At 49.5% G+C, this 27,432-nt stretch overlaps 9 protein-coding genes across 9 annotated transcripts; 5 read left to right on the top strand and 4 right to left on the bottom strand.

The window, feature by feature from the left end:
- Positions 1-132: 132 nt before the first annotated feature.
- On the bottom strand, positions 133-1,297 carry B0J16DRAFT_345811 (uncharacterized protein). The gene has a single exon (XM_046128332.1). The coding sequence runs from the start codon at positions 1,252-1,254 to the stop codon at positions 181-183; it is 1,074 nt and encodes a 357-aa protein (XP_045981880.1). The 5' UTR covers positions 1,255-1,297; the 3' UTR covers positions 133-180.
- Positions 1,298-1,712: 415 nt separating this feature from the next.
- Positions 1,713-3,664, top strand: B0J16DRAFT_345810 (uncharacterized protein). The gene is made up of 4 exons (XM_046128331.1): positions 1,713-1,827; positions 1,883-2,470; positions 2,519-2,653; positions 2,703-3,664. The coding sequence occupies exons 1-4, from the start codon at positions 1,768-1,770 to the stop codon at positions 3,591-3,593; spliced, it is 1,674 nt and encodes a 557-aa protein (XP_045981879.1). The 5' UTR covers positions 1,713-1,767; the 3' UTR covers positions 3,594-3,664.
- On the bottom strand, positions 3,665-5,105 carry B0J16DRAFT_345809 (uncharacterized protein). The gene is made up of 2 exons (XM_046128330.1): positions 4,513-5,105; positions 3,665-4,457 (listed from the first exon to the last, which is right to left on the bottom strand). Exons 1-2 carry the CDS (start codon positions 4,881-4,883, stop codon positions 3,677-3,679), a joined length of 1,152 nt encoding a protein of 383 aa, XP_045981878.1. The 5' UTR covers positions 4,884-5,105; the 3' UTR covers positions 3,665-3,676.
- A 379-nt stretch (positions 5,106-5,484) lies between these two features.
- Positions 5,485-7,223, top strand: B0J16DRAFT_373894 (cytochrome P450; the record flags this gene model as incomplete). Its single annotated transcript, XM_046130560.1, has 3 exons — positions 5,485-5,706; positions 5,758-6,572; positions 6,605-7,223. 3 exons carry the CDS (start codon positions 5,485-5,487, stop codon positions 7,206-7,208), a joined length of 1,641 nt encoding a protein of 546 aa, XP_045981877.1. The 3' UTR covers positions 7,209-7,223.
- Positions 7,224-8,697: 1,474 nt separating this feature from the next.
- On the top strand, positions 8,698-9,940 carry B0J16DRAFT_401782 (putative xylanase 21; the record flags this gene model as incomplete). Its single annotated transcript, XM_046132602.1, has 3 exons — positions 8,698-8,767; positions 8,818-9,135; positions 9,186-9,940. 3 exons carry the CDS (start codon positions 8,698-8,700, stop codon positions 9,938-9,940), a joined length of 1,143 nt encoding a protein of 380 aa, XP_045981876.1.
- A 1,469-nt stretch (positions 9,941-11,409) lies between these two features.
- On the top strand, positions 11,410-12,610 carry B0J16DRAFT_270285 (CRAL-TRIO domain-containing protein; the record flags this gene model as incomplete). Its single annotated transcript, XM_046123538.1, has 2 exons — positions 11,410-12,127; positions 12,180-12,610. The coding sequence occupies 2 exons, from the start codon at positions 11,410-11,412 to the stop codon at positions 12,608-12,610; spliced, it is 1,149 nt and encodes a 382-aa protein (XP_045981875.1).
- A 565-nt stretch (positions 12,611-13,175) lies between these two features.
- B0J16DRAFT_290000 (uncharacterized protein) lies at positions 13,176-18,911 on the top strand (the record flags this gene model as incomplete). The annotated part of the gene is made up of 4 exons (XM_046124233.1): positions 13,176-16,446; positions 16,703-16,827; positions 17,413-17,729; positions 17,784-18,911. The coding sequence occupies 4 exons, from the start codon at positions 13,176-13,178 to the stop codon at positions 18,862-18,864; spliced, it is 4,794 nt and encodes a 1,597-aa protein (XP_045981874.1). The 3' UTR covers positions 18,865-18,911.
- A 2,816-nt stretch (positions 18,912-21,727) lies between these two features.
- B0J16DRAFT_401780 (uncharacterized protein) lies at positions 21,728-24,159 on the bottom strand (the record flags this gene model as incomplete). The annotated part of the gene is made up of 2 exons (XM_046132601.1): positions 21,728-21,825; positions 22,371-24,159. The coding sequence occupies 2 exons, from the start codon at positions 24,157-24,159 to the stop codon at positions 21,728-21,730; spliced, it is 1,887 nt and encodes a 628-aa protein (XP_045981873.1).
- Positions 24,160-24,436: 277 nt separating this feature from the next.
- Positions 24,437-26,274, bottom strand: B0J16DRAFT_164269 (transmembrane amino acid transporter protein-domain-containing protein). The gene is made up of 5 exons (XM_046122278.1): positions 25,918-26,274; positions 25,607-25,868; positions 25,365-25,556; positions 24,928-25,319; positions 24,437-24,881 (listed from the first exon to the last, which is right to left on the bottom strand). Exons 1-5 carry the CDS (start codon positions 26,065-26,067, stop codon positions 24,465-24,467), a joined length of 1,413 nt encoding a protein of 470 aa, XP_045981872.1. The 5' UTR covers positions 26,068-26,274; the 3' UTR covers positions 24,437-24,464.
- Between the last annotated feature and the right edge of the window lie 1,158 nt (positions 26,275-27,432).

Genomic DNA, 27,432 nt, shown 5'->3' with positions numbered 1-27,432 from the left:
AAGCAATGTTTTATGCAGGGAGGGGAGGCGATCTTTATGTGTTCGGTGAACAATTTGGCACTAAATTCCGGGCTCGACTTCTAGCAAATCACTGCTGATGAACAATCACGCCGTTGGTCAAGATTTCACATTGTGTATTCATGCTATCTACTTCTCTCACTGTCACCATTCTCGACTCTACTACTGGGGTACTTTGCCAATCATATCCCTCAAAATCTCTTGCAACCAAGTAGGCCATCCTCTAATCCCCGAGACAGCAGAAGCCGACTTGGGAACAATAAGTTGACCACCGCGTCTACGTTTAATCTGCGCGACAACCTCCTTTGCAATATCATCAGGCGTCAAGAGTCGAACTCCACCGCGCTCCAAACGGTCCACAAAACCCTCGACAAGAGGTGTTCTGACAAAATTGGGATGAACAACCGTCGTCAGAACATTAGGCGCTTTGTAGAAATGCTTGATCTCGCTGGCAAGTGACTCGTGGAAAGAAAGCGCGCCGGCTTTGGTGGCAGAGTAGTCAGCGCCTGTAGCCAACGCGACAAACGACGCGATGCTCGCGACGGTGATGATATGGCCTTTGTTAAGCTGGATCATCCGCGGGAGGAATTGTTGCGTGGTGAACCAAAGTGACATGAGATTAACGCCCATGATCTTGCGCAGAAAAGACTCTGACATTTTAAGAATTGGCATGGGAGACGTGATGCCGGCATTATTGATCAAAATGGTAGGATGTCCAAGCTCGCGCCTCACGGCATCAGCAGCTTCAGCCACAGACTCCACGGTGGTAACATCGCAGCGATAGAACCTGACGCGCTCATTGGCTTGCAATTCCTTGGGCAGATCCTGGACGTCGAAGACTGCGACTTGTATTCCCATCCCGGTTAGTCGCTGGACAATGCTGAGGCCTATCCCGCTGGAACCGCCGGTGACAACAGCAATTTCATTTGTCCAGGACCAGTTGGACGCGGGGCTGAGGCGCCAAGAGTTGTGAGCCATCATATTGAGGATCCGGTTGATGGTCCGGAGGATGGAGAGACTAGTCCAGATGAGGAGAACCTTGTTGACGGTTTGGAGGTTTAGGGTAGGTGACATCTCAGGAGGGACATGGGAAAGAACCGAAGACAGAACATTCTTGGTGAGGGTTGGAGCATAGATTGAGGTGAGGAGTAATGGGCATGATAGCATTGGAGACAGAAGAAAGTCATTGAGACTTTGAATGTAGTTCAAAGCTGGGTGGTAAAGTAAAGACGACATGGTAGTGAAATTGCGTGGCGTACAGTAAACAACGGACTCTTCAACGGTGGAAGGCTAATTTCATGATCTCATCGTTTCAAAATGTCAGTCATCAGCGACTGCCGAACCGTCTTATACAATCCCCTCACGCCATATCAAAGTCCCAAAGTCTATCCCCAGATCTCCCGGCAATCCACAAGGTCGATCACGATGCTGAAGCCGAGGTTGACGCTCGTGTCAAACAGGAACCAAAAGAGTGTCTTATCGCAAGCTTGACCACAACGAGCTAAAATGCAGATCTTCCCTCTTCTCTCCACTCCCCGGTAGTTGAGGCCCCGTCCAGACTCTCGCAACCCCTGCTGCTCCTCTGTCAACAACCCTGTTTCCGTACAACCCATGTCCTGGTACTAACGCAATGATAGTGTCCGTGCTCACACTGTCCGGTTCGCTTCACTTTCCCCATCTCTTCTCTTGCCCAACTCAAACCGCCCAGCTGCCCGAGCTCTTGAGACATTTTATCACAAACTATTGATCATGGTGTTTCCTGGAAGATTTAGTTCGGGCTGTCTGCGCTGTCGACAGCGTAAGGTCAAGGTAGGTGATGAATGAAGTGGTTTGTGAGATGAGGGATAGCTAATCATGATGATAGTGTGATGAGGGGAAACCCACGTGTCGACGATGCTACAACTATGGCAAACCTTGCCTTGGATATACCGACGAGTTTCATTTTCGACACTCAGGGCAGAAGCCCAAATCACCGACTGTTCCAGTGACGACAGCGCCTGTTGAGACAACAAAGGCAATAACCGTTACAACAAGTCCGCCCAAGCCTCAAGAGAAAACGCCACCGAAGACCACAAAGCGACTCCCCGAACCATCAACGCGCCGAAGATCTTTAGCCGTCATCAAACAACCAACCCAATCCTACGATGACATGTCACTATGCTATTTCGTGCGTCGCTTCGTCTCACCCGACGAAGGTGACGGCTTCCCAGGACATTTCAGCTTTCTCCCGAGCTTCTTTGACCATCACAAAGATGGCGGGTTAGTTGAGACGGCGACATTGAGCGTGGCTCAATTAGCTGCGTATAATCACTTGGGTAATGAAGAGCTGAGGACGAGGTCGTTGAGGAATTATGGGAGGGTGATTAAGGGTTTGCAGCAGAGTATACAGTCTGATGATCAGGCGCTTGATGATAGTGTTATTGCGACCATCTTGCTACTTTGCACGTACAAGGTAAGTTGACTCTTTGCGGTGGAGTGGTGATGAGGCTGATTTGAGTAGGACTTTAGTGGTGAGGGATTGGGTGATCCGAATGAGCATGCTTCGGGTTTGTTCTATCTTTTGGAGAGAAGGGGACCGAGTCAAATTGGTACGAGACGAGGAGCTGAGCTGTTCCTTCTTGCTCTACTACGACTGGTAAGTCATTGAACCCTCGATTGCGCTATTACAAACTGACAGCCTGTAGCAAATCTACTCATTCCTCCACGGCGACGATACATACACCGACCCAGGCGCCATCGCCACCGTAATAGGCATCTTCGATCCCCTCCTCCGCGCTCTAGCAATGATGTCCAAAACCCTCTCCCTCCGCCACCGTCTCTTCCAATTCATCCAATCCGACATCTTCCAACAAATCGGCAGTCCCTCCGCCACCTCCGAAACCAGCAGCGACGCCGACCAAGAACGTCTCCTCCTACAAGAGTGCTTCGACATGCTAGACGGTTTCAACGACTGGGACTGCGAAGCAGCAACATACTGGCAAATGACCTTCGAAGGCCGCGGTGTCCCTACCACCCTCGGTGAAATGGGCGCTGGGAAAATGCACTACGACGCTGAGACGGCTTGCATCATGATCCTCGTGCGCTCGGCGCGGCTGATCTTGCTGCAGAGTATGCTCCTGTATCAAACGACCCTCCAGACGGTTGAGGATGAGTATAGTAACTACCAAGCCATGTGGGCGCAGTGCGTTCCCGTGCTGGAATCCGACGTGCGTAAATGTGTCGACGACATGCTCTTCTGCGTACCCTACGCCCTCGGTGACATTGACTCCAGCGGTATGCCGTCGAGCATGATGTACGATGGCGCGGCTGCTATTATGATAGTGCACTCGATTAGGCTTGTTACGCATTGTGTTTACACTACGCCTGCGCAGGGAGAGCGGGCAGATATTATATTGACTAGATTGAACTCTGCTATTGGGATCAGGTCTGCTGTCGGGTGGTTGGCTGCGGATGCTAGTGAGGATCAGAGTAATATATTTTGGAAGGCTTCGCCTAGGATGTTGGAGTCTAGGTTGTTGGATTGTAGACAGGATAGTCTTGGTGTTTTTAAGGATGCGGCTTTGCTTTCGCCTTGATGTTGTGTATTATAGCTGTCTGGTCTAGTACTTAGTATAATTATTCGCAATTATTGTTCACTCATCTCGACCTTGTCGTGCCCTCACTTGTGCTTCTTCGCCGTAGTAACTTCCGTCCTGCTCATCACGATACTGTCCCTCTTCCAAAGGAACATCAACGCCGGGAAGATCGGGCCTCCAACCAATGCCATCAGGATCGCCTTGACGACTATAACCACCGCACTGGGCGCTCCCTGCACAGCATAGAGCTGATAGCCAGACCAGATTACCATAGAGAGACATGTGCAATAAACATCCCATCGCAAGAAAGAGACTACAATCTCTCTGGACTCCATTGCTGAAACAGGTGGGTCAAAGAGAGCCATCGTTGGCGGATCGGCAATCGAGGTCAGGGCGAGAATATGATGTCCTGACACAGGCTGCACAAGACCCAACCAAGACGCAGCAATGGTTCCCATCACAAGGAAGTGGACGATCACTGTTAATCCAGTAACGAACGAGTACGTCCGATCCAGAGCCTTCGTTTGCCTCAGAATGGCATGTCTATTGTTGTTCTCGTCCCTGTTGAATAGTCGCCACAGACTCTGTAGTGCTGATTGATACAGCGGAAACGGCTGCCAGAGCGCGACAGCGATGAACTTTGCCTCCCTCGAAATGTCAAACACCAGCGGCAGGCAAAGACCAATAGTCGGAAGGACGTAGGATATAATCGTCGCAACTGGCAGGAAGTTGAGATCGGCCGGATCGACGAGCAAGTGCGCTTGGCGCGGGTTCGAAGGGGAGAGTAGGAGTTGGAGAGTAAGGTAAATCGGTGCGATGATGGTGATTGTAACTGCTTGGAACACTATGCCGAAGGTTCCCGTCCTAGAACTCGAGTCAGTATCATGAAAGAACTGGAGATTATAAACATGAAACGCACCAACTCAGTATTGTTCCTTTGTTTCCAACTCTTAACCCTTCCAGAGCGATCAGATACCAAGCACCGCCAAATTGAGCAGCAAGATACACAAAAGCGACCAACGCCTCAAGATCCATACCCTCAGTATCAGGACTCTTTCTCAGTCCTTGAGAGAAGAACTCAAGAAGAAGATTGATCATTGCGTCGACTTGCTCAAAACCTGTGATGCGTCTCGACACCGAGTCTGTCATGTCCAGAGCACATGATTTTGCACCTGTATTGCAAACACGTATCGCATCAAAGAAGCCGTGTTGATGTGACGTGAACATACTGGTGTAGCCTCCGAGGAGGGCACAGCCGAGGATGAGGCCAACGATGATGGTTGGAGCCATCGTGATGAGAAGTTGAAAGGGTTGCAGATCAATCGAAATGGTGCATTGTCAAAATTCTCGGGCGTTCTGTACGATTCATGCTTTCTTTTCAAGCCCGTGACCTTGAGTTGAAATTTCTTCGCTCATCGACGCAGTTGTCAATTGTTGAGATGAATTGTTCAAAACATCTTGTTTCGGAATAGGTTGCGAAAAAGGCCCATCTTCACAAGCCGAACATAACAGAATAACTCATTCAACACATGTGAAAACAACAGAGAAAAGAAGAAACATGATGAAAGAGTTTAACATGCGAGCTGAACACGTGCCCATGTTCGTAAACTAAACCCTTCAAAATCGATGCCCCTCAGCTCGCATACTAAACCCGATCGGGTTGACCTTGCACTGTCGATCATGCTGCTTCTGGTTTGGTGATGGCTTCACACCCAAGAACCCTGCGCATTACTAACTGCGGACTAAGGGCTCGGTTGGGGAAGATGGTGAACATTCGCATGAGACTATTGCGGCCTAATCTAAACTGTTTGCTTTTTAGATAACCGACCGGGCCATTCATATCATCTTGGGGGACTACCTTCCAGAATCAACATCAACAGCAACGCCCATCATGGCTGTCATGTCAAAGATCTTGACCTTTCCAAATCTTACCCTCGCCGCCTGTATCGAGGGCTTCTTCGCCATCAAATTATTTCCGAATTACTACAGCAGTTCAAGTCACTTGGCAGTAGTAGCATTCATCTTACTCATCAACTATGCCTTCGGCGTCGTCTTTTGGGTATTCCTGTACCCGGTCCTATTCAGCCCACTGCGACGTATTCCTGGACCAAAGGTAAGCGCGTGGCTGTTCCTGCTGTGAGACATTTACTAAATTCTCCGACAGGCGTACCTTAGCGCCGCTCACAAGTCTCTCGTCGTCAAAGGAAGACCATCAGGCGATATCTTCCTAGATCTTGCCAACGAGTACCCAGGAAATGATCTCATTATGCTAAATTCCTTTCGCGATCAGCTATGCCTTATGAACCCGCAGCTACTGGCAGATCTTCTGGTGCACAACTGTTACGACTTCGCCAAGCCAAAACGAATCAGCTCTTTCCTGCGCCATGTCCTTGGAGACGGCCTCATCATAGTGGAGGGTGATCAGCACAAGTTCCTACGAAAGAACTCAACACCGGCGTTTCACTTTCGACATATCAAGGAGCTCTATCCGATGATGTGGGCCAAGAGTGAGACTCTTACTAAGGCGATTGCTCAAGATATCACGGAGGCGAGATCTTCGGTTGTTGAGCTTAATGGCTGGGCTAGCAAGGTGACGCTGGATATTATTGGTATTGCTGGTCTGGGCCGCAAGTTCGATACTGTCGAGAAGAGGGTTGATCCGCTGGCGGACATCTACGAGCAACTTCTTGAACCTGATCGAGAGAAGCTTGTCTTTGCGATGCTGTCTCTGGCGTTGGGACTACCAATCATTCGGTTGATTCCCTGGAAGATGAACGACCTGTTCAACTATCTCACTGGGTCGTTGAACAATCTGTGCTACCCGATGATCAAAGAGAAGAAGGCTGCTATTATCGAGAAGGGAGATGATCACTTTGATCTATTGTCGTTACTTATCAAGTCGAACAATTTCTCTGATGAGACTTTGAAGGATCAGCTATTGACCTTCCTGGCAGCTGGGTACATCCACCATGGCATATTGTGAGACAACATTCTGACATTCACATTCACAGGCACGAGACTACAGCATCCGCACTCACTTGGGCATGCTATCTACTCACCAAGCACCCCGACATCCAGACCAAGCTCCGAGAAGAAGTCAGAACCTTTCTACCTCCAGATGTAGACAGCAACACCCCCGATCTTGCCAGCATCCTCGAACAAATGCCCTACCTAAACGGCATAATGCACGAAACCCTCCGCCTCTACCCAACCGTCCCCCTAACAATGCGCCAAGCCCTCCGCGACACGCACATCGGCAGTCAATTCATCCCACAAGGCACAGACATCATCGTATCAATCTGGTACATCAACCGCGCTCCCTCAATCTGGGGACCCGACGCAGCAGACTTCCGACCCGAGCGGTGGATAAACGGCGACGGAAAGCCGAACCAGCATGGAGGAGCGAGCAGTAACTATAACTTCCTTACCTTCTTGCACGGACCGAGAAGTTGTATCGGACAGGGCTTTGCGAAAGCAGAGATGCGGTGTCTGTTGGCGAATATGGTCAAGGCTTTTGAGTGGACGCTTGCGATGGATGATAAGCTTGTGTTGCCGAGGGGAGTTATTACGATTAAGCCTGAGAATGGGATGTATCTTAACATGAAAGCTCTATGAAGCGTTTTGGTAAATAGTTATGAGTATACTGTTACGATTCCAAAGACATCCACTGTTATGGAGGTCATTCTCATTTGCCCCTCATATTGATCACATGGTCGTCCTTACTTGATAAGATAACGGGAATGTGACCTTCCGCTTCCAATTTGAGTCTCTCCGAAATGAGGCCTTGACTACGCCAAATGCCAAGAGGCTATTTCAGCTTATCATTGGTTGACATTCTCCAACTCGATGCGCTCCAATACAATCGATGAATAACCAGGCAAAACCCGGCGAGAAAGCCGTTGCATCATTAGAGTTGTAACATTATCTTAAAAGTCTTCACGAATGAGGAAGTATTCTCACATAAGACATACGGAATTCTCAATTGCCAGCAATCGGAGTTTTAGACTAGAAGGTCTTTCGTATTCCAATTTGCCTCCATACTATCTACCAATAGGGTAATTAAAGCTTCGAAGTTGTAGATATTGGTGTGTAGGATGAGGCAAGACTTGGCGCATCTGGCCAGGACCTGCGTTGATCTACGGCCTCATGCAGCGATTGTACTAACAAGGCAGTTGATAATTATCCGTGACCAATTACATACGCCAACATTCGTTCTTCTCCTAGAGAGGCCAACATTTGCCACTCCTCCGCTTGCAACTACCGGCTCTCTCGAGAAGTGTCTCGATGGGTCAAGCTGAGCGCAATATCTGACCTTTCCTGTCGTGAACCTGCCCATTACACCCTTCATAATTTTAATCTCATCTGCTTCCGTCCATCAGGCCACTGTGAATAGTCTCATTTCAAGGTCGCATTCGGTTAAGATCTTTCGATCAGGCTGTTATAGACTAGGTTGTGATATTCAGCAACCAGACTTCAACTCTCCACCGCCACCCGACAGTGGAGTGTTTACCCCGTAAACGATATGTAACCTTGATCGGTCTCGATCAAATAAAGTTGTAAAGGTTTGCAAGATTAGTTAATATCCGGGGTAGAAAGGGTATTTCCCTTCCAATCGGGTAAACATGATCCCTGCTTCACCACAATGGCTATTCCATGGAGAATCGCTAGTTCGACGAACAGCACACCAGAATGGAATATCACGACTCATTCCAGTAGACAATCTCACATTATCCGCTGCGTGAGCCGATTGACGACCCATATTTGCGGGGGGCAATTCAGATTTTAAATGTCACTTACTCTTTGAGGTTACAACGTGCATCTTGGCGATGCTCCGTCATTTCCTCAATAGGCGTTGCTCGGAACTTGGTTCTCCGCACGTAGGGCTCCCAGAAACAAAGTCACCGGTAGAACATGTTTTCGACACGATTGGTCGGGGTAAATAACTTCTATCGTTATAGACTGGGATGTTGAGTTATAGTCGGACTTTGCGATGATCATATAGACCGCTGTTTACTAGCTATATAAGTCTTGGATAGCTTCCTTGGACTTGTGGTTCTTTCTTGTTCAGCATCTCTAAGCATCAATTTCTTGGGACTCAATCATCATGCACTTCCTCGCTCTCGTTGTCGCTGCCGCGCCTTTGGCCATGGCCCAGTCCGCCATCTGGGGACAGTGTAAGTTTCATCATCTCTCAAGACTGATTCTCAGATACTAACATGCTCAGGTGGTGGCCAAAACTGGTCTGGTTCCAAGACTTGCCAGTCTGGCTTGAAGTGTGAGAAGATCAACGACTTCTACTACCAGTGTGTTCCTGGTACTGGTGGTAGCGACCCTACCCCTACCGAGCCTGAGCAGCCTCCTACCAACGGTGGTGGTAACGCTGCTACTGGTCTTGATGCCAAGATTCGCGCCAAGGGCAAGATCTACTTCGGTACCGAGATCGACCACTACCACCTCAACAACAACCCTCTTACTACCATCGTCAAGAGGGAGTTTGGTCAGATCACCCACGAGAACTCCATGAAGTGGGATGCCATTGAGCGTAAGTACCCATAACAGGAGATCCTCAAGACAATAGACTGACCTGCTCAGCTTCTCGTAACCAGTTCACCTTTGGCAACGCTGACAAGGTCGTCGACTTCGCCATCGCAAATGGCAAGAAGATCCGTGGCCACACCCTCGTCTGGTACTCTCAGCTCCCTCAATGGGTCAAGAACATCAAGGACCGCGCCACCATGACCGCTGTCATTGAGAACCACGTCAAGACCATGGTCACCCGCTACAAGGGCAAGATCCTCCACTGGGACGTCGTCAACGAGGTCTTCGCCGAGGACGGAAGCATGCGCAACAGCGAGGTCTACCAGGTCCTCGGCGAGGACATGGTCCGCATTGCCTTCCGCGCTGCCCGCGCCGCCGACCCCAACGCCAAGCTCTACATCAACGACTACAACCTTGACATTGCCAACTACGCCAAGGTTACCCGCGGCATGGTCGATCACGTCAACAAATGGGTTGCTGAGGGTGTCCCCATTGACGGTATCGGTAGCCAGGCCCATCTTGCCAGACCTGGTGGCTGGAACCCTGCTTCTGGTTTCCCTGCTGCTCTCAAGGTTCTCGCTGGTGCCAACGTCAAAGAGGTTGCCATCACTGAGCTCGACATTGAGAACGGTGGTGCTCAGGACTTTGCCACTGTCACCAAGGCTTGTCTCGACGTTCCTAAGTGTGTTGGTATCACTGTCTGGGGTGTCTCTGACAAGGACTCTTGGAGAGACACCAACCCTCTTCTCTACGACCGCAACTACCAGCCCAAGCCTGCTTACACTGCTGTCAGCAACGCTCTCAACTAAGGTAGTCGCTATGAGATTGAAATTTTACGAATGAGATGACGGGGTTTGGAAGGGACTACCAGTCGCTTCGAGGTTTGGGGTTAAGCTTGGATGACGAGACCAAAGTCTACAGCAATCCAAGCAATGTATATATCTTCTTCCCACATGAACATATTAAATGAGAGAACATATCTGAACAATAAGACTCGAGTGCATATAATTTGACAATCCGATTGAATGACTACCATCTACTGGGATACTTCATCGAGGCTAATAGACTGTGCTCTGCCAGCCTCATCAAAAGATGCATGTCATAAGATCCCTCTCGACCGTCGCTTCCTAACTGCTCTGTAAATGAGACAAATGTCTGCAATTGGTTGCTGGAACACTCCGATAATTACAGTTGTTGGAGATTTTCTCGACAAACCATAAACTTGGGGCATGTTTGGTTGCGGAACTTTCGATCGGGTCCTTCCTCGATGATTAGCTTTCATTTACGAAAGTGGGAATATTCATAGTGTCAATTTTCAGAGTTTAGAGTCCCTGTTAAAAATGCTGTGAACTTTTTACCAAAATGTCTGCCTCACGAGTAACCTTGAACGATATTGGAAAATATGGTTAGGATTTTGACGAGACAAGGTAACAAACTCGAAGCATTGTGACTCCGATATTCACGGGATCTGATTCTAGCTTTCTACCATGCCGTAGTGAAGAGTTCTGAAAGGATATAAAATTCTTGTTTATTTTCTTTCCGTCTGTCTCTCTTCTGTCCCCAACATTCTTCCTTTCGACCCTGACAACAGTCGCCCGAGTCCTTCGCAGCTCTTTATTCCTCTTTCGTTTCTCAGGACGCGTCCCACAGGTTCAGTGCAGCCCATATCTAGTCGACATTCTCCTTATCTCTGGTAAAGAAGATTTCAACTGGCTATGGGCTGTACTGAACCTGTGGGACGCGTCCCTAGAAGCGAAAGAGGAATATGGTACTGCGAAGGGACTGGGGAGACGTCGGCGTTGGAAGGAAAAATGTCGGCCCGTCTGGCTCCAAAAGCCGGGCTATGTTTCCGCAAGATCATCATCGCACCTGATCAAGTCACTGACATCTCGATCTAACCGCCTTCACCCACCATGCATCTCGGCTTCCCCCACAATCGCAGATCTATCATGTGAATCCGAAATAGCTGATGCTTGACTTGGTTGTCAAAGTGCGGGGTGCATTAGCCCCCGAGCGGTGCATGCTTTGCGAGCATCGCGTGCGCTTTGGCCCTTTTCCCAATTCAGGACCACTTTCCGACCTGTTGACGACGTCGACCAAGATCGGCGGAAAAAGAAACACCAGAGATTAGTGGCTGTGATTTGAGACACCGCGCTGGAGCTCAAATAACTGGAGATCATCCATCGCCAGCACCCTCAAGAGCAGCACTTTCATGAACGGAGTCTTGACTTACTTTCGAAACACATCATTTTCATCAGTCAGTACAATCGATCTCAATATGTCGACATCTTCTGAACCAGGTACTCGCGGTAACCTCACCGTCGAGCAGAAGCGCAGTCTGCAGGAAGCCTGGGTTCATCTGCTTCGCCTCTCCGGTGGTCAGAATGTTTCTCACGATGCGCCAGAGAAGACTGGCGATTTTCATCACCATCTCAAGAACAAGTCGCCAGAGCACTTCAGTCACAGTCTCTGGGAGACCTTTCTGGCTGATCATCCCGACACTACCATTCTTCGCTTCCTACGCGCCAGAGACTTCGATGTCGTCAAAGCTGTCGAGATGTTCGTCTCTTCCATCAACTGGCGCGAAGAGCGACAAGTCCAAAAGACCATCATCGCTGGCGGTGAAGCAGTCGGTCTCAGGACGAATCTCACCACTGATGATGAAGCGTTCATGGCGCAATATCGCTCTGGAAAGAGCTATGTCAGAGGTACGGACAAGGACGACCATCCTGTTTATGTCATCAGGGTGCGATACCATGATCCTCATAAGCAGACGGCTGAAACTATGGAGACGTATGTCTTGCATAACATCGAGACGCTGAGGATGATGGCGCGAGAGCCTAATGACAAGGTCTGCCTCATCTTTGATCTCACTAGTTTTGGGCTTCGCAATATGGACTTTCATGTCATCAAGTTTCTGATTGATGTCCTTGAAACGAGATATCCCGAGACTTTGGGTGTTGTTCTCGTCCATAACGCGCCATTTGTATTCTGGGGTAAGCTCACTCTTTATTCTTATTAATTGATCCTTTCTAACCTCTTGTCTAGGCGTCTGGACTGTCATCAAGCACTGGCTAGACCCAGTTGTCGCATCAAAAATCCACTTCACAAACGGTACCAAGGGTCTCCTCAAGTTCATCCCCAAGAGCAACCTGCAAAAGTCCTACGGCGGTGAAGACCCTTGGGAGTACAAATACGTTGACCCAGTGCCCGGTGAGAACGAGCGCATGCAGTCAGAGGAGAAAAAGACCAAGATACAGCTTGAGCGACAAGAGTTGATTGACCAATTCACTCAATTGACTACAGAATGGATTGCTTCAGAAGGTGATGCAGTGGTGGGCGCAAGGCGCGATGAGTTGGCTCAATTACTTCAGCTCAATTACTGGAAGCTGGACCCGTATGTTAGATCTAGCACGTATTACCATCGAGTTGGAGTGGTTAATAGGGCTGGCGGTGTTGATTTCAAGGCAGCGCGATAGTTTGAAACGGCCACAATTGTTTATCGTACGATAGCTGATCAATTCGAGTCTTTCTCTTCGTCTAAACTTGTTGATCTTGGTGACTGCCGAGTAACCCATTGTCAGAACCTTGTCCCCTGTAAACCTTCTAATCCATCCACCGTTAGCGTACCTACTCAATGTCCCACAGCGCATTGACAAGTGGCGCACATCACCGTGACCAACACGCATCTCCTCATCGTCCACACTCTGGTAAACAGTCTAGACATTAACTGTTCACGGGATATGCCGAATTGGCAGGGCTCCTTGTCACTGATGCAACCTCTTCCGGTGCCCAAAGCGCAATGGTTTGCGAGATGCAGGGGTAATCCTCTGTGCCTCACTCCTCAAAACAAGCAACGATCGACAAAGCTCAATTTCCCTGCCGCGGCTAATGAATCCATACTGTACGACCCAAAGAAGCAAAATGCGTGTGTGATGAGTGGCTGAGATAAAAACTACCAGGAGACGACCGTTTTCTTAACCTGTGCGCGAGAACCGGCGCTGAACTCAATCTTTTTTGTTCTGTCTGAGGGTAACAGCGACAATGAGGTTCTCGAAGCTCTTCCTCACTCTCCTGCCGTTCAGCTTTGTCTCTGCTAGGACTGTGTCTTCACCTGAGTTATCCGGTGAACTGGTCCAGCTTTTGGAGAAGCATAACCTTGCGCTTGTTCCCAGATCTGAACTTACGGATGCGCTCAAGGAGTTGAATACGTTGCTCAAGAGCAATACAATTCCCAGAGCGCCTGTTCTTGTGAGACGACAGAATGGCACGGCAAAGGCTGGGTCAAAGTCCGGGGACTCGGATGATGATTCAGATGATGGCGGCTCCAGAATCGCTGCGATTCCTGGACTAGATGGTCTTGGAGATCTGGGTGAGGGTCTCAAGGGTCTTACTGGTGCCCTTGGAGATGTGAAAGACCTCTTCAAAGCTCTGGGCGATCTCCTCTCGCCCGAGTTTCTCCAGGCGTTCCACGATGCAATGGTGTATCTCGCCGCAACACTCAAGCCGCCCGCGCCAAACCAAGTCAGAAACCTCCTCGCCAAGGCCGGACCACTTCTCGACCTTGTCGGTGAACTCAACCTGAAAGATCTCGTCAAAGAGATCCAAGGCGTTGACATCGCTGGCATTGTATCGAAGGTCCTCAAACTCCTCACAGACGACAACCTCAAGAATATCAACGGACTTCTCAACAACGGTGCAACTCTCCTCACACCAGAATTTGTCAAACAGACCAAGGGTCTGATTGGCGACGTGGCGCCTGTTCTCGATGAGGTTGCTCCTCTCCTCAAGAAACTCACCAAGCTTGACATTGAGGGCATTCTTACGGCTTTAGACCCTCTTCTCAAGAAGGAGTCTATCCAAGGCATTGTTACTCTTCTTAAGAATGCTAGCGATCTCTTGACAGCCAAGACCGTCGACGAGATCCAAGATCTTCTGGGTGAAGTCAGCCCAATCATCAAGGACATCGCACCTCTTCTCAAGCAACTTACCAAACTCAACCTCGAGGAAGTCTTGAAAGCGCTGCAGCCGCTTCTCAAGGATGATTCCATCAAGGGTATCTTGAGTCTCTTGAAGAATGCGGAAAGCCTTTTGACGCCCAAGTTTGTGGATCAGACACAAGATCTCGTTGGCGCTGCATCACCTTTGATCGCTAAGCTTGACGACGTTGACCTGAAGGGTGTCTTGGATGCTTTGAGCCCGATCCTGAAGAAGGAAGCTATTCAAGGTCTCGTTGGACTGCTCAACAATGCAGAAGATCTCCTGACCAAGGAAACCGTGAAGAGCATCAAGACCCTCCTAACTGAAGCCTCACCGCTGATTGAGAAATTGTCTGATGTCGATCTCAAGGGTGTCTTGGATGCCTTGAGCCCTATCTTGAAGAAGGAAGCTATTCAGGGTCTTGTCCAACTATTGAACAACGCTGAGGACTTGTTGTCCAAGGACACTGTCAAGGCTATCAAGGTTCTACTCAAGCAAGCTTCGCCGCTGATTGACAAGTTGGGCGATATTGATCTGAAGGGCCTGTTGGATGCTCTTAGCCCACTTCTCAAGAAGGAAGCTATCCAAGGTCTGGTGGCGCTTCTTGGTAATGCCGAAGACCTGTTGTCGAAAGAGACAGTCAAGAGTATCAAGGTTCTACTCAAGCAAGCGTCACCGCTGATTGACAAGCTGGGGAACCTTGATCTCAAGGGCATACTCGATGCATTGAGTCCAATTCTCAAGAAGGATGCCATCCAGGGTCTTGTGGGACTACTCAACAACGCTGAAGACCTGCTCTCTAAGGAGACGGTCAAAAACATCAAGACCCTTCTCCAGAGCGCCGGACCTCTCATCAACAGCCTTGGCAAGATTGACCTTGCCGGCGTTCTCGATTCACTAAGACCTTTGCTGACCAAGGATTCCGTCAAGGGTATCATCGGTCTCTTGGGTAATGCTGAGGATCTGTTGACGAAGGACTTTGTTTCTGATACCAAGAAGCTCATTTCCAACGCCAGTCCTCTTCTTACCAGCTTGGGCAAGATCGATCTCAAGAGTGTCATTGACGCGCTTGCTCCACTCCTCACCAAGGACTCTATCAAGGGCATCGTCGGGCTACTCGATAATGCCGAGGATCTTCTTACCAAGGACTTTGTATCTCAAACAAAGGGTCTTATCTCCAAGGCTTCACCACTCCTTACCAGCCTTTCCAAGTTGGATCTTGAAGATCTGTTAGATCAAGTCGGTCCACTCCTCAAGATGCTCGGCAAGCTTGATCTCGAAGGCCTCCTCAGTGCCGTGGCACCTTTGCTCACGAAGGACTCCGTCAAGGGCATCGTGGGACTGCTTGGTAACGCAGAGGACTTGCTGACGAGTAAATTCGTCAATGAGACACAGACACTTATCACTGGCGCCGTACCTCTGATCTCATCACTCAGTGAAGCGGATCTTCCTGATCTCATTGATCAAGTTTCGCCTTTGCTGAAGGAACTTGGCAAGATTGATCTTGGTAAACTCATCAAGAAACTAGCACCATTGCTAGATGAGATTGCCGACTTGGATATCAAGGGTCTACTCGACGCTCTTGCGCCTTTGCTTTCGCCAAAGGGTATCAAGGGTATCATGGGTCTTCTCGGCAACGCAGAAGATCTTCTCACGCCCAAGTTTGTCAACCAAACTCAGACACTAATCGGTGATGCTGTACCCTTGGTGTCAGCATTGGGTGATATTGATCTCAAGAAGCTCATTAAGCAGCTCTCTCCTCTTCTTGAAGCATTGGGCGAGATTGACTTTGGCGATTTGATCAAGAAGGTCAAGCCTCTTCTCAACGCGCTCTCAAAGATTGATCTTGCTAAGCTGATCGGCAAGATCATGCCTCTACTGGATTCTCTCGATGACATTGATCTCGAAGGTCTGATCGAAGCAATCAAGCCTTTGTTGACGCCCAAATCTGTCAAGGGAATTGTCGGATTAGTTGACAACGCGGGAGACCTCCTCAGCGACAAATTCGTCAACCAAACCCACACCCTCATCTCAGGCGCCGTACCACTGATTGAAGTCCTGAACAAGGTCGATCTGGAGAGTCTGTTCGAGATCATCGAGCCTATTCTCGAAGAACTCGACGGTCTGGATCTTTCCGGTCTTGTCGACGCAGTCAAACCTCTGCTCAATGCACTGAAGAAGATTGACATCAAGGGCATCATTGACCAGATCATGCCATTCCTTACACCCAAGACCGTGAAGGGCTTGTTATCGCTTGTAGGAAATGCGGAGAATTTGCTTAGCAAGACTTTTGTTAATCAAGTATCGGAACTCATTGGAGATGCGACACCAGTAAGTACTCTTGTTTGTTTGGTATTGATATTTGGCTAACGTTATTCTAGCTTGTTGCTACTGTTGCGGATTTGGTACATGCTATTTTGAAGGAGCTTATGGGTCGGACGTAATGATGCGCGATGGATAATGTTGTAATTGTTATGTTTTTGATGTTTTAATGTCCTATGTACACGATACCCAGTAATAAATAGTTGGAAGAAAGTCTTCGTATTGTTCAACGCGGTGTGCTCAATCGGTGTTCCATTGGTGATGTTCAGTTGTTGGTGTCCTTCTGCGCGTACTACCAACGCGAACACGATTGCCCGAACAGAGACGCGATAGTGTTAGGCAATTTCTCAACATCGTGTTCACGATCCCAGCTCAATTGCTTTGCTTTGTCGACGTCGCAACAATCCCTTGAACAAGCCCTTGTTCGTTGTTGGTCCAGACTCGTTTCTTGCTTTTGTGCTCGAGCACTCCAACCCTGGACAGCGTTCAAGACAGCGCGTGAGCCTAAGCCTGTCCGCTAAACTTAGCGAGAAATTACTGAGTTATCGCGCACTGTGTGCCCTGACAAGCCATGCGCCGTTGATCCCAGCGGTTGTACGCGAGCTACGCTAGGTACGCTACCCGACGTCATCCCTCCTCGCCAAATGCAGGTCAATCCAGCTGCCATTCTTTTGGGATTCAATCGCAAACTAAGCTCTTTGAGTACACACCCAAATCTGCATACACTTAACCATCTTCACCAAAACAGAAAGTGAGGGGAAGAGCAACATGATCATGTGCCCCATTGCTTCTGTGATGGTTCCGCTCATCTTTCATCAGATTCAGCCAAGGATCAGCTCGTATTGCATCCGCTAGCGCCTTGACCCCGCTGAAGATCACTATTTGGTTGCCGTTCTGGAGCTGGGATTTGCCCTGTTGTAGATTCGCTAGCGTCTTGACCCTTGTATAACCTTTTGCTTGGCCGTTGAAGTTGGGCTAGGCCGTTCCCCTTATCTTTGCGTCTTTGGTGATAGTTGCTCGGTTCGCTGTTGTTGCTGTATCGCTGTATTTCAAGATGGCTTCAACAGAAGATCGTATGGCGGGCGCTGCGCCTGAGTCGAATGATAAGGTCATTCCAGCTGATGCGCCAGCGCAGGATGCTCAGAGCGACAATGCGCCTTCTGACGACCAGATTCGGGATGAGAAGGCCGCTGCAGGACCGACGAAATGGCAGAAGGTGAAAGCCCATCTCATCAAGTTCAAGTGGTGGTATCTATTGGGTATCGTCATCCTCCTCGCGATATTGCTCCCGTTGCTGTAAGTCTTCCGTTTCGAATGCGTTCGTAGCTGTGTCTAACTATAATCCATTAGCTTCACGGTCATCATTCCTGCAATTGTCCAGAACATTCTCAACGGCCAGAAGCTCCCCATTGAAGGCGGCGCTCTACAGGTGATCTCACCAGATGAAGTTAACATGAGCATCATCACATCGCTGGATACGCCGTTGGCTGCGAATCTGAAGCCCGTCGACTTGTACCTGTACAACAAGGAGACACATCCCATGTCTTCGTTCCTCATGCTTAAGCTCCCGGATCTTCATCTCAACCACAAGACGGGCGTGACAGTGGTCAATCAGACGATGAAGGTGACGAACCACACCGAGCTTCTGCTCTGGTTCAACGAGTTCTTTGACAAGCCCAAGGTCGAACTGTCGTTGAAAGGCAAGCCGGAGATTCATCTGGGCTCGCTGAAGTACCACCGCTCCTTGGACAAGACGATTGAGATTCCATCGCTCACCTATCTTGATGGCTTCGGCCTCGTTGACTTGACCTTCGATCTGCAATCCAACCGCACGTCCAAGTACAACATGAAAGGCAACCTCAACATCCCCAACTCTGGCGTTCTTCGTCTCGGTCTCGGCAACTTGACCTTCAACGTGATGTCCGGCGAAACAAGACTCGGTCTCATCAACTTGTACGATCTTCAACTCTGGCCGGGCAACAACACAGTTCCCTTCGAAGGCAACTTCTTCTTCGACGAGCTAGTCCCCAATCTTTCAGAGATCCTGGACAGCCAGAAAGATTCGCTGAGTAAAGGCTACATTGCGTTCAACGCAACGGGCAACTCCACGATGGCGAATGGAGAGCATATCAAGTATATAGAAGGTGTCTTGAACAAGAAGCACATCCCCTTCACTGTGCCGGTGATCTCGTTGCTTGGAGATGTCGTTGGGGGGTTGTTGGATGCTGATCAGGGCTCGCTGGTGAATATCTTTGGGGGCGCGGTTGGAAACTCGACGTTGCTTGAGCATGTACTTGGCCATTGGGATGGCAGCGGGGGAGGCTCTAGTGGGAATGCCACTCGGGGGCTTTTCGGTAGGAGTAACGGAGGGAAGTCGAGGTCTTGGATGTGGAGTTTGATGAAACTTGGTTTGACTAGGAAAGGACTATAGCAACAGTTAGCACATGCTCGACGATTAATGCAATGATGTTTTGTTTCAAGGCAGTCCGGCATGTTCCCCTTAGTGACTTTGAACTTCAGCCATCATCGGCGCCTATTCGCGTGTTCTTCTGGTTTGTGCGCTTTGAAGGGTCACTGGCCCCGCCACTCAAGAACTTGAATAGACGGCCAGCATGCACGTAGCGACAAAGTGAACACGTAGTATCGTGAGGATCAAGGAGTCTATTCGGGGCTATTCGGGACATCTGCTTCCGACACTACTTCCCAGTGTAACAGCGCATAGAGTTCACATCTTTACTCTCGACTCCCTGAATGCCATGCCCATTAGGTACTCTCTTCAGTACTATTTCTCCTTGATCCTAGTCTGCAACCGATCTAGCCACAGTTAGTATCAACGCAGACCAGTATTGAGAAAGGCTGTGACTTACCTGACCACCGACGTGACGTTGCTCATGGCCGAAACAATAGTCTTCCATGTCGTCATACAGAGTAGGTGGATAACTCAGTCGATTTCGATGAGGCTGAGACGGGCAACTTCGTCCTCGAAGAATTCCATATCCTCGCGCAACAGAACGCTATCGAGGATGTCGTTGAACCTGCGAGTTCATGGTCAGTAAACTCCTCTTATTGCAAGGCGTAAACAACTTACCAGCCCATGGCGTCAGCGTTCAGCTTCTTGCGGTCTTCGTCGGTGAAGTCAGGGAGGCCGTTCGGATAGATGATCTCGAACAGTGTGATCTCGTAGGGGCTGAGGCTCTTGAAGTACCACACGTTTGAAGACACGTTTGGGCGAAGGATGCCGTCCCAAAGCTTCATCGTAAAGTGGCCGTTGCCATCTGGCCAGATCTGTCCGCAGATCTCTCCGAGCTTACTGGCCTTAGGAATGGTGATCGTACTGGTGTTGACAGTAACCTTGATCTTCGGTTTGGCCTTGGCTTTGGCCCTAGCTCCGGCTCTGGCCTTCGCCTTGGCCTTCGCCTTGAGTCTGGCCTTGGCCTGCTCTCGGAGAACCGCCTCGCATGTCCGGGCGCGCTTGCAAATGGTGCAGCAGTAAATACAGTGGACAGGCTGGGTGGAGGCTTCTTCGTCCTCCTCGACGATGGTGGGAAGCTTGGGGGTGAACGCCATTGTGATGATTTTCAAAGGCGTGCGGTGAGGTTGTTGATGCGAGAAGGCTGCGGAGGGAGGAAAAGAGAGGCGGGGAGAAAACAGGTGGGTGAGGAAGAAGACAGGTGGGTGACATAGCAATTCTCCTCTGAGACTTAGGCAGCTAAAGGAAAGTAGGCTAAGTGCAGCATAAGGTGACTGATTTCGTCTCCAACACTGACAGCTGATGAGCAGGACTACGTCAGGGTGTCACTGTCACTGCCGGAGACGAACAGACTCGCGTTCGCGCTATAACTACCTGAACGCGTTTGCTGTTCCCTTCTTTTTTTCTTTTCCTCTTTCATCATCCCCCTGTTTTTGCATGATAATCAAGTTTGGCACCTGCAACAACGATCTTAATCCTGCACCTCAACTCTATTGATCTTGTCTCTTCGCACCATCAGTCTCCTACCTGACAATCGTCTCCATCCCCTGGAAGCCTTCTTTATCCTCTACTTCCCTTGCCTCCTCGTCTTCACGTTCTTGCATCACCCTTTCTTGATCCCCAAGCTTTGGTTGTTACCACTATCCTCCTCCCTGACCCTACCTCGACTTTCTATCCAGCACTTCTACAGCCACTACACACTCACCTCTACTTCAGCGTCCTTGTCTCAATTTCGATATCTTTCTACCTTTGACACTATCACCGATCTTCGTCTACCCAAATCTGCCAAGATGAGCAACATCTCTGTCGGTAAGAACCCTCTTCCTTCTCTGAATCGAACCAGGCTAACTAGCAACAGCGGCATACAAGGCCAACATGGTTCCCGGTAAGTAGAACACAACCCTTCTTCCGCTCCCTGTTCTCGCTAACTCTTTCACAGCTACCCTCAAACCCATCAGCATCCTGAGCTTCCAGCGCAAGCCGGACTACACCCTGCGCCTCGAGCTTCGCCTCGCCGGTGGTCTTCGCATCAGTATCACCGAACGCCGAATGCAGGAGACCAATCCTCGCCTCTTGTACAACTATTAGCGATCGTTTGATGGAGGTCGAGCCAACGCTACCGGATTCGATAAATGGCATGTCTTCGCCGTCTTGGCCCACCGACAAAACCGAACCACCGGAATCATGGAGTACAAAGTTCACTGGGAAGGGTACCCGAAGAAGGATTTCACCTGGGAGGACGCCCTTGACTTCGAGTCCTGGTCTCCTGACCTCAAGCGAGAGTACGACCAGCTCCATGGCTTGGCCTAAGCTATCCCCTCGCTTACGGCGTTGTGCTGTTGCTCACTTTTGAGAAGACACCTTCATCGAGAAGAAGCCCACTGAGATTTTGCGCTGAACAATTGGCATCGTTGGAATGACATTTGGAAATGGTGTGGGCATGCTGGACTTTTGATTGTTTTACCGACGGGCGGGTTGAGCATCTCGAGCTTGGCGGAGAACTTCTGTCGGACATTTTTCTTTTGTGTATTATCAGGTCTTGGAATTTTGGAAGGTATCTCGTTCATGTTTGTATGCCCGTTGGACCACCAAGACGTCCCGAATAGCTTTGCGCATCATAGTAAATTGAGATCAGTTCTTGCGCACTTCATGGACTGGACATTGATAATATTGAACGGTTGCTATGTACTCATTGTCACAGACAGAAAGTATTGCTGACCGTCAGCTGAACAGGGGGCCTGACCTGTGTCGAACTACATGAGCCTAAGCATGAACAGCACTCTTTCTCAAGCTTTGACTTGCCCTTGCCATACTAACAATAGAATTACAGTATCTTTCCAAACATCCCGCTGCGACTTGCGTTCTTGTTGCCAATCACCCCAAGCTCGCGGACTTCTAGATTCGAGATGACTTGATCCGAACCTGGCATTGATAGTGCTCAACTACTATTCAGGCCTTCCCATACGACCATACCTACCCTACTTCCGAGATCCGATCAAGCTCTTACCTTCCACAACTTCAGGGTCTCTCAACTTCTACAATAACCTGTTAAGCTTTGTGTTCCATCAAGAATTGGAAGACTTCTATTTAGGATGAGCGCTAAGATATACCTGGAATAAATGTCGTCCATGGAACCACTAGGTAAACGCCAGATGGTGCAGCCCTTAAGCAGGTAAAGAGAAGCACGATAGTCATCAGCCGGCAAGCTATATAAATTATCCCACCACAACCGTTTAGTTTCTCCACGACTTTTCTTGAGAGATCAAGCCTCGACTCTAATTTCTCGATCCCCTCGCTGGTTTCCTTATATGCCTTGATGATCATGTCAACGCATGAAGTGTCAGACCGGCTTGCCGGTGGTATACCAAGCTTCCTTTCAACAGTGCCCTCATATCCCCGCCAGAAGTTTTGAAAGTCGTATTGATATCGAGCCGTGTAATATCTGCAAGAGTGAACTATCTGTTCACATTCGAGGAAAAGCTCTTCTCCATAGTGAGGAGGTTGGTTTTCTACACTCTGTCTGCGCCACCATTTCTCGTAGAAGCGCTGTAGGACTTGAATGAAATCTACATACGCCGGACCTCCACCTTGGGCTATTTCCGAATCTCGCATCTCTTCAATGATCTTTTGTGAGGGTTCCGCTTCCCAATCTGTGTTTGAGTCTTTCGGCATTGCCATAAAAGCCCCTATGGCTTCATTGCTCCATCCCTTGAATTTAGGCGTTATGAGGTGCTTCCATCTCTCCTCACTCACGGTTTCAAGTGGCTGCAGCGCATGGTATAGTAGAGGTATACGCTTCCTTCCAATGTATACAGTCCTCAAGTAACCGATGATCATACTCAACCCGAGAGCTATTCCAGGTAAGGTAGCCGAGAGTACGCTGGCTACTCTCCAGCAAAGAAGTTCAGTCCTCGTTGGGAACTTGAAAATCCATGCAATGCAGTGCAGGCTACCAAAGGCCAACGATGAGATGCCTAACAGGTGGTGAAACAATGGTGTTTGGCCTTCCATCCATACCCAATCGTTTGGCACACGGCGGAGATCTGGTATTGTTCGAGAATATCCCAGAGTCCAGTGAGGTTGTTGAAGGCGGGTCATGAATGATTGCATGAGATCCATGGTAGCATCAGAACGCGATGACACGCCAAAAGACCGGGGTACGAGACGAATGGGTCGGGAAACATCCTTTGGCTTCCACCAGTTGCTTGCGTACGTGAATATTGCCATGACTGCGAAGGCGATCGTGGCTATCTCTATCTGTGTTATAGGCAGTTTCTTGATTGCGCGGGCAATGACATTAAGGACCAGCCACAAAATTTGAAGAATGGCGACGCTCTTCACAAACGAGTCCGCTTTACTTTTGTCCTCTATGCCTGCTCTGTCCAAAACCAGTTGTTCAAGCGGGTGAGGTTTTGACCACTGGTATCTTGGGGTCAGCTTTGAGGGTGTGAGGACGAAGTAATCAAGCGTATTACGTTCGCTATATGGGTTGACGTAAGCAAGACCACCCATTTGGACAAAGTATGAGTGAACAATGGTCCAAAGCTGAGTTCTCTGTTCCGGCCGAGATGCGATTTGTGGCTGACCGCTTTTGTTCGATGGAGATGATTCTTTACCATGGCCGCCACTGGCTTCCAAATCCTGCTCCGAATCGGTTTTCGAGTTCTGTGCGTTGTGGATTTCTTGCTCTACTTTCTCTTGCTCTGCTTTCTCTTGCTGTTCTTTTTGTCCTCGTTCGTGTTCTCCATGGTTGTTGTGTCTAGTATTTAATTCCACAGCTTCGTTCTCCGTGTCGCTGAAGGGTGAAAGTCCTTTCCCAGCATTTTGACGTGGGGGTTTCAGGAAGAGTAGTCGATATAGCCATCTGGCATGCTGCGGAAATTCAACTCTCCAGCTCCACTCGTCTTCCCCGGCGCTCCATTTCGTTCCATAGCGAGTCCTCCACTTCACTTGATTGTGATCGCTTCGCAGGTAGTCATCGAACTCGACTAGTTCGCGTAGTGCTAATCGTAGATCGCAGATGGCTTTCGATAAAATAAACTCGGGGAAAAGGATAGTTATAGCCATCCATTTTGCCTTGCGCCGAAGTCTTGTCCAGCCAGAGTCAGTCAAGGCGGGGACATTGAGATGTAGGATTGTCCACGAGCAGGCAAAAATGGTCGTGACGCAGCCCCAGATGAGAGTCACTGTGCCGCGATCCTTTGGACCGCTTTGCCATCCCACTATGTCGTCGATCGTATTATTGGCAGTCGCCATATTGAAGATTGCAACTGTTAGATGGGTGGGAACTGGGATGATAGGGGTTGGATCCTACTTGTACCTGCAAGCTCAGGCGGTCCGTGGCCCTCTTAAGCCCCCAACCCACTGATTTGGCTGTAGTGTATCCGGTTATCCATGGCTGTCTTGGCAAGTAGATAAAGTGAGGCGAGCGATAGAGCTGGGTGGGTCACTTAAATTCTCACCAGTTTGAGTTGTTGCTTTTTTCACGGCATTGCAGTCACTTGGACACTTTAAGATTGAAGCGGAGAAATGTTTATCAATTGATCTTCGGTTTAAAACAGCTACACCGAATTGGAATTATCAGCGCAAGACCACGCCTTCGTACCACCACCCGCCTTGTAAGCGTTGACGATATCCAGAACTGATCCATAGGTACCAGCAATCTGCAGCATAGTACCAGAAGCGATCACGAAAACAGCCCAAGCGCAAGCCAATATCCACTTGGCCGACATGTTGCGATGCTGCCAGTTGTCATGGAACCACATGAAGCCCATCGCTTGGAAGGACAGGAGAGTGGCCAGGAGAGCTCCGATCAGGGAGATCAGCGAGTAGAAGATGGGGATGGCGCTGGCGATGATGTAGGCGAGAATCGTGACGCTGAAAGTGCAGCCGAGCCATGTGGTCCAATGGACCCATGAGTTGGATGCGAGGTGCTTGGTGTTTCGGAGGAGTCGGACGAACATGTACTTGCTGGGCAACTGCGCATTGTTAGCTTGGCACGAGATTAGAGAGTAGGTTACGTACGTGTGTGACCAAAGTGATCGTGACGATCAAACCCGGGATAGCTACACCATAACTGGCCTTCTTGATGACGACACCAGCTGATCCGAGAGCTGGCGAAGACACGTAAGAACCACAGTAGTAGTACATAACAACGCCCACAGTGACGTAAACGACCGTGATGGCGCCCTGACAGATAGCCAGCGCCTTCGTGTAATCCTCTGGCTTGCGCATCTCAGCAATGATAGCGAAGAAACCCGGAGTGCCACCATAAGCAGACACATGAGAGCAGATCGCTGCAACTGCTTGAAGGAAAGTCGGTTTCTGGAAGAGCTTGTAGTCGGGGACCCATTCGCCCTGTTGGGGAGCGGCGGCCGGTCGGTCTTGGACACCCGTTGCGATGGTCACCATTAGGACTACAATTGTTAGCTATACGAAGGCCATTGTGAGGACGAACATACCTGAGATCATGATGCTGATGACGCCAACCCATGCAAGCCAGCTCATCTTGCCCAGTGTTCGGATACTGGACAAACCGAAGCCCAAGACTGCAGCGATGGCGATGAAGATTGCTGTACACGCTCCGTGTGTCGAGACAGCGTTGAGACCAATAGACAGACTGAGCATACCAGCGCCCGAGACGAAGACCCAGACTAGAACAGTTAATACGTCGCTTCTTCCAATTAGAACCTGGAGAACTTACGGAGCCACATCGCGAATCCAAAGAACTCTTTTCCAAAGCGCCCAAACATCATACCGCCTGCGTCATCAATGGCGTACACATGGCGATGGCGAAGCTTGAAGACGCCGACGATCCAATCTGACCAGGTGGTGATAAGTCCGACGGCGACTAGACAGATGACGCCAGGGATCAAACCAAGCGCGTCAAATGTCGCTGGAATGGACAGTACGCCGAGGCCGATTTGGGTCTTCATCATGAGACCAGCTGTGCCAATGAGACCGACCTGAGAATGTTAGCTTGTCGGACGTTGTGACGATGCGAAGTGTTCTCACGCTTCGGTAGTCGGGGCCTTCTTCAGTAATCTCGCCGAAGACAGCATCGTGGTTCTGAGCCTCATATCCGTCTTTCTTTCCCGCTGAGGGATCCATCTCCATCTCGATGTCGTTCCGGCTCTTAGCCGCGGGCTGGATATTCTGATCCATGGTAATTTCTGATGATGAAAAGGGTAAAGATGGAGATCGACTCCACCGCGACAGCACAAATCTCTTTAAACCTTGTCGAAATCTGAGATGAACCCTATCGCAGATATCTCGTCAGAGATATCAAGGTTCCACAGATGAAAAAATCTAACCTTTTGGGACCCACGGCAGATGACGACCCCTTTATATACCTCCCAAAGCCGACGATCGCTTTGACCTTTACGTGTGAGTTACCTAATGATATCCATTCTTCCCCAGACGGCCCCTTGTGAGGCCAATTATTTCCCTAAGCCGTGGATTTCCCCGGATATTTTCTCCACAGCTGAAAAGGATGTCGTTGGCTTGAAAACTTTAATCTCGAACCTCCGTACCCACTGCGGAACAGGCGAGACCTCGGCATGGTCATTTACCGTATTTATGCAGGAAATGATTGGTACGAATGAGTTTCTAGAAGACGAGTCTGGAACGAAATGGGAAGCTGGATTGTGGAGGTGGATTTCATGGATGTTTTGTGTTGTCGTAGGGCGCGTTGGGTGCGTTATCCGCTTTGTTGGAGACGCGTCGCCTGTTTCGGATAGTGTTCGTAGCCGCTATAATTACTTCCGATGGCGGACTAGGAATGACTGATAATTAAGTGAGTCAGTGAGCATAAGAAGCGGGCATATACGACGAACATTAATGTCAGAACAACGTGTTCTCAATAAGCATGCAATTGTGCATGAGTTGTTCAAATGAACATTGAGCACAGGGCTTCTGACAGTCAAGGCACTGACCTCGAGACTCCGCCACTGAACTCACCAGGATGTCTTTCTTCCAACTCGACATGGAGGTGTCGGATAGACTTCCCATCAAAACTTACCCGATCCTGGTAACGGAATGTATTGGGCGGAAACAAGGTTCAAACAAAAATGAATGTGGCGGAATTAATGCCTTCCAGAAAAGACAGCACAGAACTGGGTGCATCCATGATGGTTCAGTCGGGGCATGCTTCAGTCACGTATTCACAAAGGAGGTCTGTTGCGCAATCGGTGGCCCTCCAAAAAACCATCCCATCCCATCGCCTCGGTCGAGCCGCCGAGTTCTCGTATGCTAAACCTTATCCTTAATTGACGAGCTACCCGTGTTCCAGTCTTGCCGATCAACGAGTTCTTTTTTATCTCTCGTGTCAAGTTTACCCTACACCATCAGAAAAATCCGCTCAGTAATTGCCACAAGCGGGCACTAAGAAAAACTCAACGCTCCTCGGCCCGAATCTTGACGCCCCTTGGAGGTACGTACCCTACTCGGAGCGATAAGATTAGATTGCGTTATCAATTCCATCACCATCTCCTGTTGAAAATGATAAAATGACCACTCACTATGGTCGCA

This window comes from Fusarium flagelliforme (assembly GCF_020744385.1).
Source record: "Fusarium flagelliforme strain FIESC 12 MPI-CAGE-AA-0113 chromosome Unknown B0J16scaffold_5, whole genome shotgun sequence".
NCBI classification, from domain to species: Eukaryota; Fungi; Ascomycota; class Sordariomycetes; order Hypocreales; family Nectriaceae; genus Fusarium; species Fusarium flagelliforme.
Note: the sequence above shows the minus strand (reverse complement) of the source record. Positions and strands in the feature narration are given on the sequence as shown.